Source organism: Emys orbicularis, chromosome 8 (genome assembly GCF_028017835.1).
Source record: "Emys orbicularis isolate rEmyOrb1 chromosome 8, rEmyOrb1.hap1, whole genome shotgun sequence".
In the NCBI taxonomy this organism is placed as follows: Eukaryota; Metazoa; Chordata; order Testudines; family Emydidae; genus Emys; species Emys orbicularis.
The window spans coordinates 95,977,892-95,993,618 of NC_088690.1; the positions used below are offsets into that span (position 1 = coordinate 95,977,892).

Sequence of the window (15,727 nt, forward strand, 5' to 3'; positions counted from 1 at the left end):
TGACAGCGATTCCAGCTAACCCTGCAGCTAAGGCTTTAGTTTCTGACTCCTGGCTATGACCCTTGGCTTTGTTAATGGAGCTACTCCATCTAGATTCAGCTCTAACTGGTAGGCTAGACTCTTGCTCCAACAAGACCGGCTGATAGCTGGCAAGTAAGATATTTGCATATGTTAGAGGACTTTAAGCCTAAACCACAGCTAGTCAAGATGCAGTAACTGACATATGTGATCTGACTAATAGGAAGCCCAACCTCAGAACTGTTCACCTTTGAGGGAGTAATAAAAACTTACTGATTCACCATCTGGCTATTTTTCAGCATTCATAAGCCAAACTTCTTTCTTGTATGTAGCAATTTTTATTTCCTTCTCACTTATTTGCATATCTCCACCTTTTCCAAGTACTGTATGCATTTTGTATTTAATTTTTAGCTCTGCAACACTTAAATGGTAATGGTGTGGACAAAACTTCCTTTCTCATGTAGGGGTAAAAGGCAAACACTTACCTGTGTGAGGGAAAGGGTTTTTGGGGCAAATTCCGTTCTCTGTTATACCCCATTGGCTTAAGAAGTGCCAGTACACTGTGGCATTGCCTGCCTGTAATTGAGAGCAGAATTTTGCCTGCTGTTTGTAACAACCTGGAGCTTAAACATATTAACCCTTTAAGAGCGCTGTGCTGAACAGGAGGAAGCAGGAAATGGTGTTGAAATAGTGGAATCTGGAGAAAGCAGGTTATTACTGCCCTGTTCACCTTCAATCTTGGGGTCTGCTTGAACCCCAAGGTGTTTCGACCTGGTTACCTTGTGCTTGCATGAGCTGCAGGAGTATGCTAGTATGCTATTGGCAGGTAACTCATATCCAGCTGTCTGTTAGTGTGCCTGTGTTGGGATATCCTCCATGGGCTCCCATTTGTCACATGCTGCTTGATAAACAGGTCTGAGGAGACAAAACTTTAGAACAGAGCCGATTAATTCTAATTTGGGAAGGAACAGGCTGTGGATGGGGGTCATCAACCCAAGAGGCTATGTCGCTAATTTTTCTTATCAGTGTTTGTCTCAGAGCCAGTGCAGTCTGCTAAACCAGCCTGTACTTTATTAGCTACAAGCAGATAACTGATGTCACTTGGTTGCCTTCAGAGAAAAATCTTCACTGAGTAACACAGCTGGACCAGTGAAGGGGGATGGGAGCAGTCAGGTTAGGGTCTCTCTCATAAGTATACCTCTTATAGGAAATGAAATTAGGAAGATGGGTTGTACAGATCTCCCAAGGATACTTCCACTATTGCCCATAACAAATACCTAAAGGACTCTGTGATTATTCAGCTAATTAACTGCTGCCATTTCTTTCGTAAGTTTATATTTAGGCAAATAGGCTTGGCTCTACCAATCAAATAAAACCTACACCTACAAACCCAAGCCTGTTGCACCTGTATACTGAAGGATAGGGTGGGGACTCAGGGTACAGCTAATGCGATTAGAGGCTTTTACCTCTAGGTAGCCAGTTTGATGTCAGTTAAGGTTGATAGTGATTTAAAGGTGTGGCCATCTAATAGCTGTTTGATTAAATGAGTTGGTGGTGTTAGTCCAACCCTTAGTGGAATTGACATCAGAGCTGGCACTAGAGCTGGTTGGGAATTTTTCCCGCCCCCTGAGGAATTTTTTGACTTTTTGGCAAAAAAAAAATTAAAAAAAATAATTCAATTTAGAAATGTTGCCGCAACGTCTCATGGGAATTTGTAGTTCAGGTGCCTCATGCTCCCATTTTCCTCTATAGAGTGGACTCTTTTGCCAAACAGCATCACTCACCATACACCATAGTCTCCTTTCTTGGTGAGGGGAGCTGATGGATCATGGGAGTCCCTGCCTCTGGTGCATCATGGGAGATGTAGTGTGGCTATGGAGCCCAGCCCATAGGGGAGAATGGAGACATAAGGCAACCAAACTACAACTCTCATCAGCACCACAGTGGCATGTCTTAATTGAAATATTTTGTTTTCCTGGCACAAATGGAAAACTGTAGATTTTTGGGCATTTGCTTGTTTTGATGAAAAAAAAAATCAAAATTTTCCTCAGAAAGCAGACACTTTTTGTGAAACATTCTGTTTAGTTGAAAATCCAATTTTTTGGGAGGAGAAAAACTATTTCAGCAGAAATTTGTTGACCGGCTGCAGTTGCTAGGCTTGTTTGCAGCTTCAGCAGAGAGACAAAGGATTAAATGAGACAAGGAGAATGAAATCTCTCTCCTTCAAAGGTGGTCCCTTTGCACTTCTATAACACCTTGCTTTGGAGGCTCTCCAAGTGCTTTATAGACACAAAGAGATTAATGAAGTCTCACATCACCCCAAGAGGCAGGGGGATTTTGTTATCTCTCTTGTACAGATGGGGAGGCTGAGGTCCATTGCATAGGGTGATGGGGGAGAAGCTAGCATTCCTCCACCTAGCATTGGACCTGCTCTGTGCATTGGGGGGCTGCAGTCTCCTGGGCTCTCAATCCGCTCACTGTCTTTCACAGGGACAAAAATTCACTTCAGAAAGAATAACAAACAGGTTGTGCTGTTGAGCCCTGGTGCATGAAGGTCTCATTTATTTAAGACACTCATCTGTGCATCTTGGGATTCTTATAAGGTGGCGCCCAGGCAGTTTTTTGTGATCCAGTCCTTGTGTGTAACAGCAGTACAGCAGCAAACCAAAGGCTTTTATAAAGGTGATTTCATGTCCTTTTCCACTTTCCTAATTTCTACTTATGAAGTTCAAGTTTGTTTTTCCTCTTGCCCTCTTTATATTGGCAACACAGCCTCAGAGACAGAGCTCTTGTACTCAAGCTGGCATAGAGCAGGCAGTGTACTGGCACTTCTTCAAAGTCAGGACACACGTAGTTGAGGGAGGTGATAGGCAACCTTCATTAAAGAGTTTTAATTATAGCCTCCTTTTGCAGCTTTATAACTTGGTCATAAACATTTGCTCTGGGATGAAACTAATACAAGAATCAGTTCATCCACTACTAAAATGCAGCCACTTGCAAGCTGAAATATAGAAGCCATATTGCACCATTCACGTGGCATAGCTTTTCTCAGGAGGGGGAGTGAAGAATAGCTTCTGCAATTCTGCTAACATGGGGAAGTTTAGGTCAGCAGAAAGCATTTAAGCTGGAATTTGCCAGGGCACCTGGACTCATCCTCCTACTCTGGAGAAAAGGGCCACAGGATCTTTAATGATGAAAATGGTCAGAGCTTTAATTTCCTATCCCATCTTAAAGCTAACAATTCCAGCAGTAGTGCCCCCACACTTAGTATCATGCCTGGGGCATTTGTTGACTTAAAAGAAAGCACTGCTTATTGAGTTACCAACTCCAATCCCTGCAACATATTAGCCCTGATTTTCAGTTCCTCTGTTATGCCCAAAGCTCAGGAGTTGGGGGGTGGGGGGTGGGGTGGGAAGGAAACAGCTAGCTTTAAGCAATCTTTTCTCTCCCTGGGCCTTGGGGAACTGCCCAGCCTCTGGTATAAGTGTCCAGCCATCTCTAATGACAATTCTGTTTTGTGACAATTTTTGAGGTTTGGAAATTTGTTTTAGTTCCACACTGGAATGAAAGGAAAATTGTGTCAAAACATCCATTTTTGGACTGAAAAGATTAGGTTTTTGATCTTTTTCCTCTCTCTTTCTCAAGTCCACCCTGGACCTGAGAAACTGTCCCGTAGAAACCTCTATCTAAATTAAATATAGTTTTGCAAAGTATTTTGGTTTTGACAAAATGGCATCTTTTGATTAAAAAAAAGTGTAATAAAAAGTTTCCAACCAGCTGTAGGTCGAGAGCAACCTCAGGGCTGTTGTAATCATTTGTGCTCTGCTACCCATGGATCCCCCCTGTGCACCCTCAGAAGCAGGGAATAACTGTGTCCTCTGCTGGCCCTTGGCGCACCCTCTCTCTTCAACTCCTGCCATCTGTCTGCAATATGCTGTCTATACTGGGTGCTGATGTAAAGCCCTTACACCAGCTCCACATTGGCCCAGGAAGCCTTCTTAGCAAGGGGATACTTGCAGGGGGCCATTTCTGCTAATTTACAGTGTAAAGTGGCCTTAGTGTAACTGAAACCCAAGTCCTACATGTTTTGTATAACGACTGGTATAAAATGTGATGCTGGCCCTCACGTTTCTTGAGCTCCTCTGCTTTCATTGACCCACTTGACTAGTGGTGAAGAGTAGCAGTGGCCTCTAGCTAAGTGCTCCCTGACCTTGCTATCACCCAACTTGCCAGGATGGGCTTGGTTTGGATCTGGAAATGAGTGTAGTAGTTTAACAAGAGATCCCTGTAGCTTTTTTTACCTTCTTGTGGATTTGGAGGGGAAGGACTGAGATCAGTGACTGAACAATGGCTTTTTTTCAGTTTGGGCGATTTCACAACGTGCAGTGCTGCTCACTGCATGCCCGGGCAAAGTGGGCCAGAGTCTTTTAGAACTGGCTTTGGCTCCTAGAGGGTGAGTGGCTTGGCAAGAGTAAAAGGAAGGGAGAGCGTTGCAGTGTGCCAGCAATTACGGGCAATGGGAGGAGGGCTGATAAGAGAAGTCTCTCCCAGTTCATTTCCTTTTATGGACTGAAATGAGTCTGACATGATCCTTCACAGTAAAGGTGCCAGGGAGTAAGGTAGAGCAGATTTTGGGAGACACTAGAGATATCCAGTGGGGATTTTCTAACATGAGTTATTTTGCTGGTATGTGCTGTGTTGTGCCACCCTTCCCACCCCCACCAGACCCCACTTCTGCTTTAAAGATACACATATTTACTTAACAGTGATTGGGATTAGGGATTGATCCTCTTCCCACACTTCTAGCATCATCAGCTCCCTTGGAGGCACTGAGGCCATAATGGAGACAGACTGGATGCTAGAGGGTTTTCTTCTCATGCCTTTATTTTGGACTGGAATTCTCTTCCACCTCCATAATCCATCTGTTTATCAAGATGGGGAGGGAAGAGGTGTCTTTTTATGGACGAGATTACTGACAGCTTCCTGCAGGACCATACCGAAGTTCTAACTGGCCTGTGAGGAGTCACTAGTAATAAATCTAGTGGCCTTTTGACTGAGGCCAAATGTATAATCTTAACATTTATTTAGGAGATGGCGTCCTTGAGGGGGAAAAAGATATAATAGGGTTTTGTTTTTTCAGTTTCTAATAACTGATTCTTTTTTCACCTCTACTTTGCCCCACTCCAAAATTGCTATAGCGATTGAGACCTTTCCCCCTCTGTGATCCCAATTTCTGCTAACCCCAACACCTGTGAGCCTGCCCACAATCTAGTCTTTTTGTTTGAGTCTCACAAACCCACTACTTGGACTCCTGCCTGAGACAGTGTATTGCCTCAAAGGTCAAAATTCACCAGAGAGCATACTCAGGACAACTTATTCCAGCCTAGGATTGAGCAGCTGCCCAGACAGAGAAGAACTGTGAGCAACAGGTCTTAGGGATGCTGACTGGGGCAGTTTCTTTCATTGAAGGGAGAGAAGCTTCCTGTTTTGAGGTGTGGTGCCCCATGGCACTGAGTGCTCCTGATCTCTTTGTATTTCAAATGGACGCCTCAGATACCTGAGTGTGGACTTTCCCTCGCTCCCAGCAAGGGAGTATGTCTGTCATGATGCATATCTCTCATGCAGGCGACTCAGCCTATTCGCCAGTGTGCCTGGCGATCCTAATGCTTTCACTCATTGTCTTTCATTCTGTGATGAATTTTTGCTCCATCTAAATAAACCCATCCTTCCTCCCTTATAGCAGACAAGCATGTTTCCTGCACTCATCTTAGGACAGCTAGAAACTTCCACTAGGGGATGAAAGAGGGAGAGGTGAATATTGTTCCATCTTCTATCCCTTCTCCATCTAGTTTATCAACTACATGTGCAGTCTGTCCCCCATTTAGGATCTACAGCTTCCATCCAGGCTCCAACTCATGAGCTCATGTTAGCCTCTCTGTGCACTGTACTCTAGGCAGACCTCACCTTCTATTAAAGCCTTTCCTGCCAGAAAGCCAGACAACAAACTGACCTTAATGGCAGAACTCTGGAAAATCCCTCTGAGAGCCTTCATTGTGTGCAATAGGAGGTCAAGTGACTCTTTCAGAGCACATCTAACCACATCTATGGCTCAGCGTAATTGGGTGCAGAGACTTGGCAGCTGATGGAACTATACGGAGATTTATACGCAGGAAGCACATGGCTGTTTCAAGATGACACTTGAGATTCCTAGGCCAAACTGAGAGGTAAGGAGATCTAAGCTGTGTAACTTACACCTTTTTCTATGTTCATAAGTTACGCTAACTTACAATACAGTAGACAGAGCTGATCAAATAATTGATAGCTGAAAAATCTGTAAACAAAAATCCATTTGTTTTGACCCAAATCTGAATTTTTTTCGTTTTTTCGCACCAAAACGAAAAACTGAAAACATGGTGTTCGGAGGACCAGCATTTGGGTAGAAGGAATTGACATTTTGAAATGAAACAGTGTGTTTCTAAACAAAATGACGACACAGTTAGTTTAGAAAATGTCAAAATGAACCATTTTGACTTTTTTGAAATTGCTTTTCTCATATTTTATTCAGCCACAATGATTCGCTGGATTTGAAGAGATTTGTGAATGGTTTCAGTCACCCCCAAACTGCATTTTTGGGCAAATTTACTATTTGCCCCCAAAATTTCACCCATCTGTAACATTGGCCTCCTTGAGGCACTTGGCAATTAGTGATGTGTAACTTGGTCTCCCTTACAGTCAGTGATCCCAGTCCAGAGGTGATGAGAAAGGATGTATAATTTGCAAGTTTGGGGGAGGTGTAGGTTTGGTCAGCTTAAAGTCACCTTTGACTTTGGCTCTTAGATTGAAAGAAAGCTTGTTATAATCCTGAGTGAGTTCACCTCCCCACCCACCACACACTGACTGGATTTCTAAAGCACCTTTCTTCTAAGGACCTCAAAGTGCCTCACAAACCTGAACCGACCCTCACAGCACCCATGCAAGGCAAGGTGACATTATTATCCTCATTTTACAGGTGAGGAAAGCCAGGCACCTGGCAGGATGTGGTGTGGGAGAAGCTTACATTGCCATACCCAGTGTTGGACCTGCTCTGTGCATTTGAGAAGCCATTCACTTGGGCCAGCACGGGGAAAAAATTTACCTCAATCAGCAATATAGTAATAAAAGAAAATTGGTGCTGCTGCCTGCCTCATCTCCTTCCTGGTGATAGTGGGAAATGTTGATCATTGTGAGGCTGTCTCAGCTCCATTGCACCTAACCCAATGCTCTTCTAACAAAACTGAGTCATGGTTTTTTGAAAATATCGGAGTATTTTTCACACATGATGCATACAATAATTACATGGTTCCCCTAATATTTTCTCATCTATTTTATATAGTATATACAATAAGATCATGGCCCCAATAATCCTTTTGTTCCAAACAAAGCAAAAGGTTATATTATATCTTCATTGCAAAACTAAGTTTATTTTTTTTCAGTGAAATAGCTGTCTCAAGTTACCTATCTTGATGTAAAAACAGACCTATTTTTGCATTGGAGACAAAGCTTCAGTTTAGATTGTATAAAAGAAAGAGTTGGTGAAAGGGAAAACTAACCTGCTCGCAAAGAAACCTTCTGAAGCTGCAAATGAAAGTCTTGACAGTAGACCCCAGGCTTACAGTCAAGCAGAACAAGCCAATGTAACCCTCCAGTTTCCTGCAGGCAACCATCCAAGGCAGAGGTATCACCAGTCTCTAAGAAGGTATTGGGGAAACTGACAGGCTCCCTACTGAGTTAGGAAAGCAAATAAAACCCACACCTAAGCCCAGGAATGCTTCAAGCTCAGGAATGCTTCAAGGAATGCACCTCCTTAATGCTTCCATTTCAGAGAGTGATCCAAGCTTCCCTAAAGTTTTAGGGGAGGAAGGGGATTCTGAGCAAGAGTTTGGGCCCATCTCTAGTGAATAAATTTCAGGGCTTAGCACCTCCACTGTTACCTGTCAGTTACAACATAAAGATGGATCTGAACAGCCTCAAATTTGTGCAAAGTTTTGCATTCAGTCTCAGATTTTGACTTTGGTGTTGGGGCCTATTTTGTTTCATGTCTCGGCATGTGGAAATTTCAGCTGGTTCTAATTGGCCAAGTAGGCAATAGAACAAAGCAAAGTCTCCTGGACCACTAGGGCCTGGGGCTGCCAATAGAAAACAGGTGAAGGATTCTAAAGAACTCTACTGGAATTTCCAGTAGGGTACAACAAAGGAGCATTACAAGGAGGTGGGACCTGTTTTAATTTAGTTGGACTTACCCTTAGGGGAAGTACCTAGGCTCCTTGCACTGCTGGAGCCCAGCACTTATCTTAGCTCCCATGTTGCTGTATAGTGTGTGTGAATTTGCTTGAGGTACTCATGATTTTATTTCACAGCAACATGCACAGAGATGACATTGCAACATACAAAATATTGTTGGTATTTTTTTGTTTTAATACTATTAGAATGCAGCCAATTATACTTAAAGTGGATCACACGGTTGGGTAAAATGCCAGATCTAATTGCAGTAAACCTGTGCCTCTTGTTACAGAGGCAGGTCATCATCATACTTGTCACTCCAAAGCGGCAGCCAAGACCTAATGATGTCACTTATTTCAAATAGTGCCCTGGGAATACAGGGTATTGACAGGGACCATTGTATCAGGCAGTGTTCAAGTGCTTGCCTACGCTCTCCACATTCACATTTGGGGTTGTTCCTTAGATTCCACTTGGTCATATTGTCACCAGTCTTTGCTACCCCAGCTCGAGTTCGATTCAGAGTACCTAGTATTTTCTTTCAAGGTCAGTGCCTAGCAGAAGTTGTTCTATAGGAATCGGTTGTCCAAGATCACTGGCATTTCTAGCTATTTGGTTACTCTGTAGCCTTCCACAGTGATATCTTTGGGGTAAGGGATTTTCAGAGGCAAAGCTCCTTCTGGACTTCAGCCTCTTGGTTCAACGTTGAATACTTACTGAGTCAGGTGAAGTATAGAGGAAAGTTTAAAGTACCATTCTGCTCTGAATAGTGATGACATAAACACTGGCTCCTTCTAAATCAACCAGTCTGCTCCCTCTGTGTATTCAGAGTATTATCTGCTGACTTTAGTGATACAACTATTCTTTAACGCTTCTTAGACCTGCAGGCCCGACACACCCAAAAGGGACTGAACTGTGGGTTCGGTTCCTTTTGGTGCATCATCAACAGAATGGCTTATTGAGTTCCAGTCAATTCCACCTCTGCAAACCTACTGCAGGCCACAGAGCTAATTAATTGGCTTGCAGAACTTTTATTACTGATGATGATGTGCAAGAAAGAAAGAACCTTGCATGACTCTCAGATCCCAAGTTGAGTTTGCAGAAGAACCCCCCACCCCCATATGTCTTTACTTGCAAATAGAGAACATTTGATCTGGAGTAATTAAATCTGAACACAGAACACCCTTTCTCCACCACGCAATGCCATTTGTATACAGACAATTGTCAGGATACAATCACACTTTAGGGGATCCACTGATGACCAGATTTTCAAAAGTTCTCAGCACCTAAGTCAAGGCCAGATTTTCAAGAGTTTACCTAACATGATGACCTAGCATCAAATTTTATCTACAACTTTGGCTCTCATCATTCATCACCTTGGCACAAAAAGTGGGAATATGCTAATAAAATTTGCAGATGACACAAAGTTGGGAGGTATTGCCAATATGGAGGACTGGACTATCATACAAGAAGATCTGGAGGACCTTGAAACGGGAGTAATAGAAATGGGATGAAATTTAAGAGTACACAGTGCAAGGTCATGCAAGGTCATGCACTTTGGGACTAACAAGTATCCAAAAACCAGTTGTTATCTTAAACTGGGATGAGGCAGAACCAGAAGAGAAAATAAGTTTAATTGAAGCATCTGCTGCTGCTCACTTTGCATTGTCACTTTAAAGTGTGGTTTCTAATATTGCTAACAATAACACAGGGGACATGGGGAGCCAACAATATTTGAGACTAACAACAAGAATTTTTGCTATAAGCTGGGGACATATATCAGTTGGAAACAGCAGAGGAGAAGAAAGACCTGGGTGTATTGGTGGATCACAGGCTGACTATGAGCCGCCAATGTGATGCAGCAGTGAAAAAAGCTAATGGAATCCTAGGATGCATTAGGCAAGTTATTTCCAGTAGAGATAGGGAAGTGTTATTGCCATTATACAAGGCACTGGTGAGATCTCATCTGGAATACTGTGTGCAGTTCTGGTCTCCTATGTTTAAGAAAGATGAATTCAAACTGGAACAGGTGCAAAGAAGGATGATCAGAAGAATAGAGAACCTACCTTATGAGAGGAGACTTAAGGAGCTTGGCTTGTTTAGCCTAACCAAATGAAGACTGAGGGGAGATATGATTGATCTCTATAAATACATCAGAGAGATAAATACCAGGGAGGGAGAGGGAAGTTTAGATCTATACCCACACTCAAATCTGAACTTTGCTAATTAGAACAAGCCTGAGGCGCAAATATCACAGCCCCAAACCCAGACAGGAGATAAAGAAACAAAAAAACATAACCTCTCTCTCTACGTCCCCTCTCCAAAACAAACACCTGCCAAGCAAACCAACCAGCCAAGGCTGGCTTAGAAAAAAAAGCCAATTAAGAGCCATTATAAGGCAACAAGGTAACATACTTGCTCTATGGCTTATGCTGTTGACAGTAGTTCACAAGAGACATTTTTCAGTGAAATGACATTGGGTTCATAAGCCATGATACAATTTCAATTGAATTATGATCCCATTGTAGAGCTTTACTTTCACTCACAGTAAAACAGGATCTAGCCTCCAACGCGCTGTGCAACATATTGCTGAATACAAAATACCTGCTGGGTTTTCTTGCATAGCCACTGCACTACCAAGAACTCGCTTATTGCTTATAAAATCTTTGGAATTACCTTGAGTGTGAAAGGTGCCAAATAAATCTTAACAACCCCTTTTTCTTTTCAGATGATCAGTAAACAAGCAGGGTGGAGACCTCTGCTCAGAGACTGGGGATCTTGGGACCTTTCGCTTCCCTGAAAAGGAGCGATCTTATTTTGAAAGGTCTATTTTAATAACACTGTTACACCATTACAGTCCCAAATTCAGTCTGTCTTGGGACAATCTTGGGGTAAGGTTTGTAAGGAGGCAAGGATTCCTAGGCTGCCATGAGAATTTACTGCCATGGTAAATTCCTCTTTTGGAAGTAAAGGGATGCAGGCAGCAGAGTGACGTAGCGGAAGGGCAAAGACCAGGGCTCCTTTCCAAAGGAAAAAGGGTTCTGGTCTGGATGATTGGATTTCTTTGCTAGCTGGCTTCATAACAGTCATGGAATGGAGTAGTGTGAGGTACGTGTGTGAGAGTGGGGGAAAGCAGGTGGCATCATGTGTAATCAAGAGACAAGACAAGCCTTACTAAGTTGTATTAAGGTTGACAGGCTAAGATAATCTTTCAGAGGGCATCACGTTTATTGCTAGCGAAGTCTGAGTTCATTACTCTAGTATCACCTCTCTTAACTTCCTGGAAGGTGCTTTTTACTATATCATTAGAGCAGGCTCACCTGTGGCCTGATCCCCTGCCTACTGAAGGCAGTGTCAAAACTCCCATTTAATTCAGTGTTGCAGTATTTGGTCCTCAATGATGACAGGTTTCCATTAACACTATGTTGGCTTTCAAGTAATAGTTTCCACCCTTTTTAGCTGGTAAGTTACAGCCTTTCTTGCTTTCTCCAGATTATATACTGAAAGAGGGTACCTTAGGGCTTGTCTACACAGCAAGTCAGTGTGTGACAAGCCAGGGTGTGAATCTACAATGCACACTAGCCTGTGGTGCACTAACTGGCTATCTAGACACTGCTACTGCACATAAAAGTTCCACTGTGCGTTTTAATGTACTCCTGTTTCAAACTCCTGATTCAAACAGGAGTATATCAAAGGGGAGTTTGTCAAAGCACACTACAGAACCTTTAGTGTGCAGTAGCAGTGTCCACATGGTGAGTTAGTGAGTGTGCTGTAGATTCACACCCTGGTTTGCTGCGCACTAACATACCAGGCAGACAAGCCCTTAGACAGCGTATTTAAGTAGGGTATTTATAAAAACAAACAACCTCCCAACCCCCATTGATTGTGGTCAAATTCAAGTTTGGGAAAGCATATTCTTCTTAGTTAAATTCACCTGCACTCTCAACTGGATATAGTATTCCTAAATTAGAGCCAATCCTCTCAGGTGTTGAGCACCCTCAACTTCCATTGATTACAGTGGGAGATGAGTTGGTCCATTTCCATGGTGGGTAAAGAGATACCCCTATGCAGATTGTGGATTTTTATGGCTGAAAATTGCTACTCGAGGTCATTCTCACAGCCTGTGACTTCCACAGTGGAAGTAGCCATTACAGCTTCTGCAATCTACCAGATAAAATTGATTTGGTAACTTTTCAAGGCAGGCAGGCATGCTGCAACACCCATCTTTCCTTGCCAGCATTTCGGGGTTGAGTCTGTAGGGGGAGGGCAGGGTGTTGTAACATGACTGAGTAGAGTGTCTTTTAGTTTTTGTGGTCAAGTCTTGTAAGTGGAAAATTTGCCTTTAGGAGAAGCTATTGCATTAAAATATTGTATTGCACATTTTGGATTTTTAATGGCGTGCTTTAGAGTATGTGTACACAGGGACAAACTATCTGCGGCATGGCCACAGCTGGCCTGAATCAGCTGACTTGGGCTTGTGGGGCTTGGGCTGCAGGGCTAAAAATCATTGTGTAGGTGTTCTCAGGCTCGGGCTGGAACCTGAGCTCTGGGACCTTCCCCCCTCACAGGGTCTCAAAGCTTGGGCTGCAGCCTGTCAACATAGCGCTTTTTCAGCCCCGGAGCCTGAGCCTTATGACCCCGAGTCAGCTGACCCAGGCCAACCGCGAGTTTTTTACCCCTGTGTAGACGTAACCCTAGATGCCAGGAGTTTCCTAGAACTCTGGAAAGATGACAGAGATATTTAAATAAATAAATACATTAAAAAAACCCAAGGTTTACATACATTTGACATTCAAGCAAAGAGACAAGAGAGAAGCCCGTTAAAACAACTGCCATCTAAAGGATCCCTAAGGAATTGCAGCTTTTTCATTAACCTAGCTGGACTTTCAACTCCTCATTAAACATGATAACTTGAGATCTGACTTTGCAGGTCCTTCCTCACAGGGGCTAACCTCACGCTGAAGTCATTAGGGGAGAAATCCTGGCCTCATTGAAGTCAATGGCAAAACTTCCAATGACATCAATGGAGCCAGAATATCACCCTAGGAGTTCAGGCAGCGCAGAAAACAGTCTCTTAAATGCGTCATCAGCAACACTTACGCAAACATGTACCAGTATTTACAACCTGAGGCTGTGTGGGTGGCTAGAAACATCAGTGAGGTGGCACCTCTGAACTTGGCCTATCAGTGTTTTTAATTTTACCTTCTATTTTGTTGATATTGTTTGTTTTTGTCTGTTTGGACTATACCCTCACATAAAGCAAACCCATAGTTGTGTGTGTGTGTGTGTGTGTGTGTGTGTGTGTGTGTGTGTGTGTGTGTGCCCCCACATGCATGTTTATGTGGTACACATTTCTCTGGAAATAAATTGAGGCTCAGTGAATTGCCCATGGAATGCACATTCCATGCCAGATTTTCCAAACTGGAAAGTCTTTTATTTTTTTAAGAAAACCCTCTTTCTTCTCAGTCTCCGCCTCCGCAGTTTACCAAAACAATGTAGTCATTCTGATAATTTAATCTCCCCTTTTATGAGTCACATTGGCATGTGTGACTCAAGAGCTTTCCATTTCCAAAGGAGGGAAGAAGTCCCAAACTTCCTGACTTCATGGATGACATATGGTCTTGTAGGTGTCTCTAGCACTGGCATTCCATCTCCCCTCCCTCCCATTTTTTTAACATGCAATCCTTAAAGGGAGTCTTTTACCTTTATCATCTTCCTGTAGTATTTACAGAAAGCTGCACTAAGCCGTGGAAAAGAGTTTAAACCATTGTAGATATAAAAATGTTTAAAAGCCTAAAAGAGCTGTTTAATTCTAACTTGAGCTTTGGCTTTTCAAGTTGCTATCTGCATAGTGAAAAACTGTTTCCACCTAGAATTTACTTTTCAGCCTATTGTTTGCAGAGCAAACAATGTGTGTGCTCAACAATCAGCAACATGAATAGTTTTTATTTACCTGGACAGGGGTGCCATATGGGAATTCTACTTTCTCACTGCTCTGGGTTGCCACAGTCGGATTACTGGAGCTGATGAGCACTGGTGAGCTGATTTCCAATGTCTGCCGCTCTGTGGGTGAGTGGACCATCCTGTTGAGTGAATTCAAGGCATTCGTGATAGAAAATGGTTTCAGGCTCTTCCTCCTAGATTCTGACACCTTGCGGAAGGTTGGTGACTCTGTGCCTTTCGCTCTGGGAGAGGCTGTCCTTAAGGGTGATGAATATTTAAATGGGGAGGATCGGTGGCTTTTCTTTGTCTGTAGGAGTTGTCTTGCAGTCATGTTTGGCTGGGACAGAAAGAAGAGAAGTTTTATGGCACCATCTCAGAAGCTAAGCTTTGCATAGACCCCAAACCCAGTGAGCATAGACCCACATTTTATACCTCATCCTAACAAGGAGCATAGCTGAGTTTGGGCTTCAGATGACATTATGGTTAATCTTTGCAATTGAGTGGCTCAGCTTTGTTATATTTTCAGTGACAAATCCCAGAGGAATAATTACTAACACAAGGCTGACCACCAAATTAAAATGGATCAGAAGAAGTCTGTCACCAAGACACCATCTGATTAAGCTTGGATGTCTGGTTCTCTCTCCAGTTGGAGTCTCACAGAAAAGTATGGCTTCCTTTCCTGTCAAAACTTGAGACTCACATAGATGAATAAGAATGCATCTCAGCTGGTTTCTTCTACTCAGCTCCGGTACACAGTATGATAAATGGAACACCAAATTACAATGGACTAACGGGCACATCTTCCTTAATTGCTTTGTGTTGGCAAGATTGGGCGCATTTCACAGCAGGGGGTCAAGTCTCTCCAACTGATATGAAGGCCTTCATATGGAGAAGTCCTCAGTGAAGTTAGCTTTATGAGCTGTGTTGTCTCCATTCAGTTAGATCAGTTTAGACCAGTGGTTCCCAAACTTGTTCCGCCGCTTGTGCAGGGAAAGCCCCTGGCAGGCCAGGCCGGGTTGTTTACCTGCCACGTCTGCAGGTTTGGCCGATCGCGGCTCCCAGTGGCCGCGGTTCGCTGCTCCTGGCCAGTGGGAGCTGCTGGAAGTGGCGGCCAGTATGTCCCTTGGCCCGCGCCGCTTCCAGCAGCTCCCATTGGCCGGGAGCAGTGAACCGCGGCCACTGGGAGCCATGATCGGCTGAACCTGCGGACGTGGCAGGTAAACAACCCAGCCCGGCCCGCCAGGGGCTTTCCCTGCACAAGCGGCGGAACAAGTTTGGGAACCCCTGGTTTAGACCAAAACATTCACAGCTTGATCCTGCTCCCATTGAAAGAAGTGGGATTTTTACCACTGATTTTAAGGGGAGCAGAGTCAGACCCTCAGTTTGCATAGAGACTAAGGCATATCTACATGTACAGTGCTGCAGCGGCGCCGCTGCACCGGTGAAGACGCTCTATGCTGATGGGAGAGAGCTCTCTCGTTGGCATAATAAAACTACCTCCGTGAGCAGC

General features: G+C 43.6%; 1 protein-coding gene across 1 annotated transcript in view; it reads right to left on the reverse strand.

The window, feature by feature from the left end:
- The window catches only part of SH3RF2 (SH3 domain containing ring finger 2), a 79,027-nt gene that overhangs the window by 24,481 nt on the left and 38,819 nt on the right, over positions 1 to 15,727 (reverse strand). Inside the window, exon 4 of the mRNA XM_065409809.1 lies at positions 14,228 to 14,554. Within this exon, the coding sequence (XP_065265881.1) occupies positions 14,228 to 14,554 (327 nt within the window). The remainder of the gene's footprint in view (positions 1 to 14,227; positions 14,555 to 15,727) is intronic.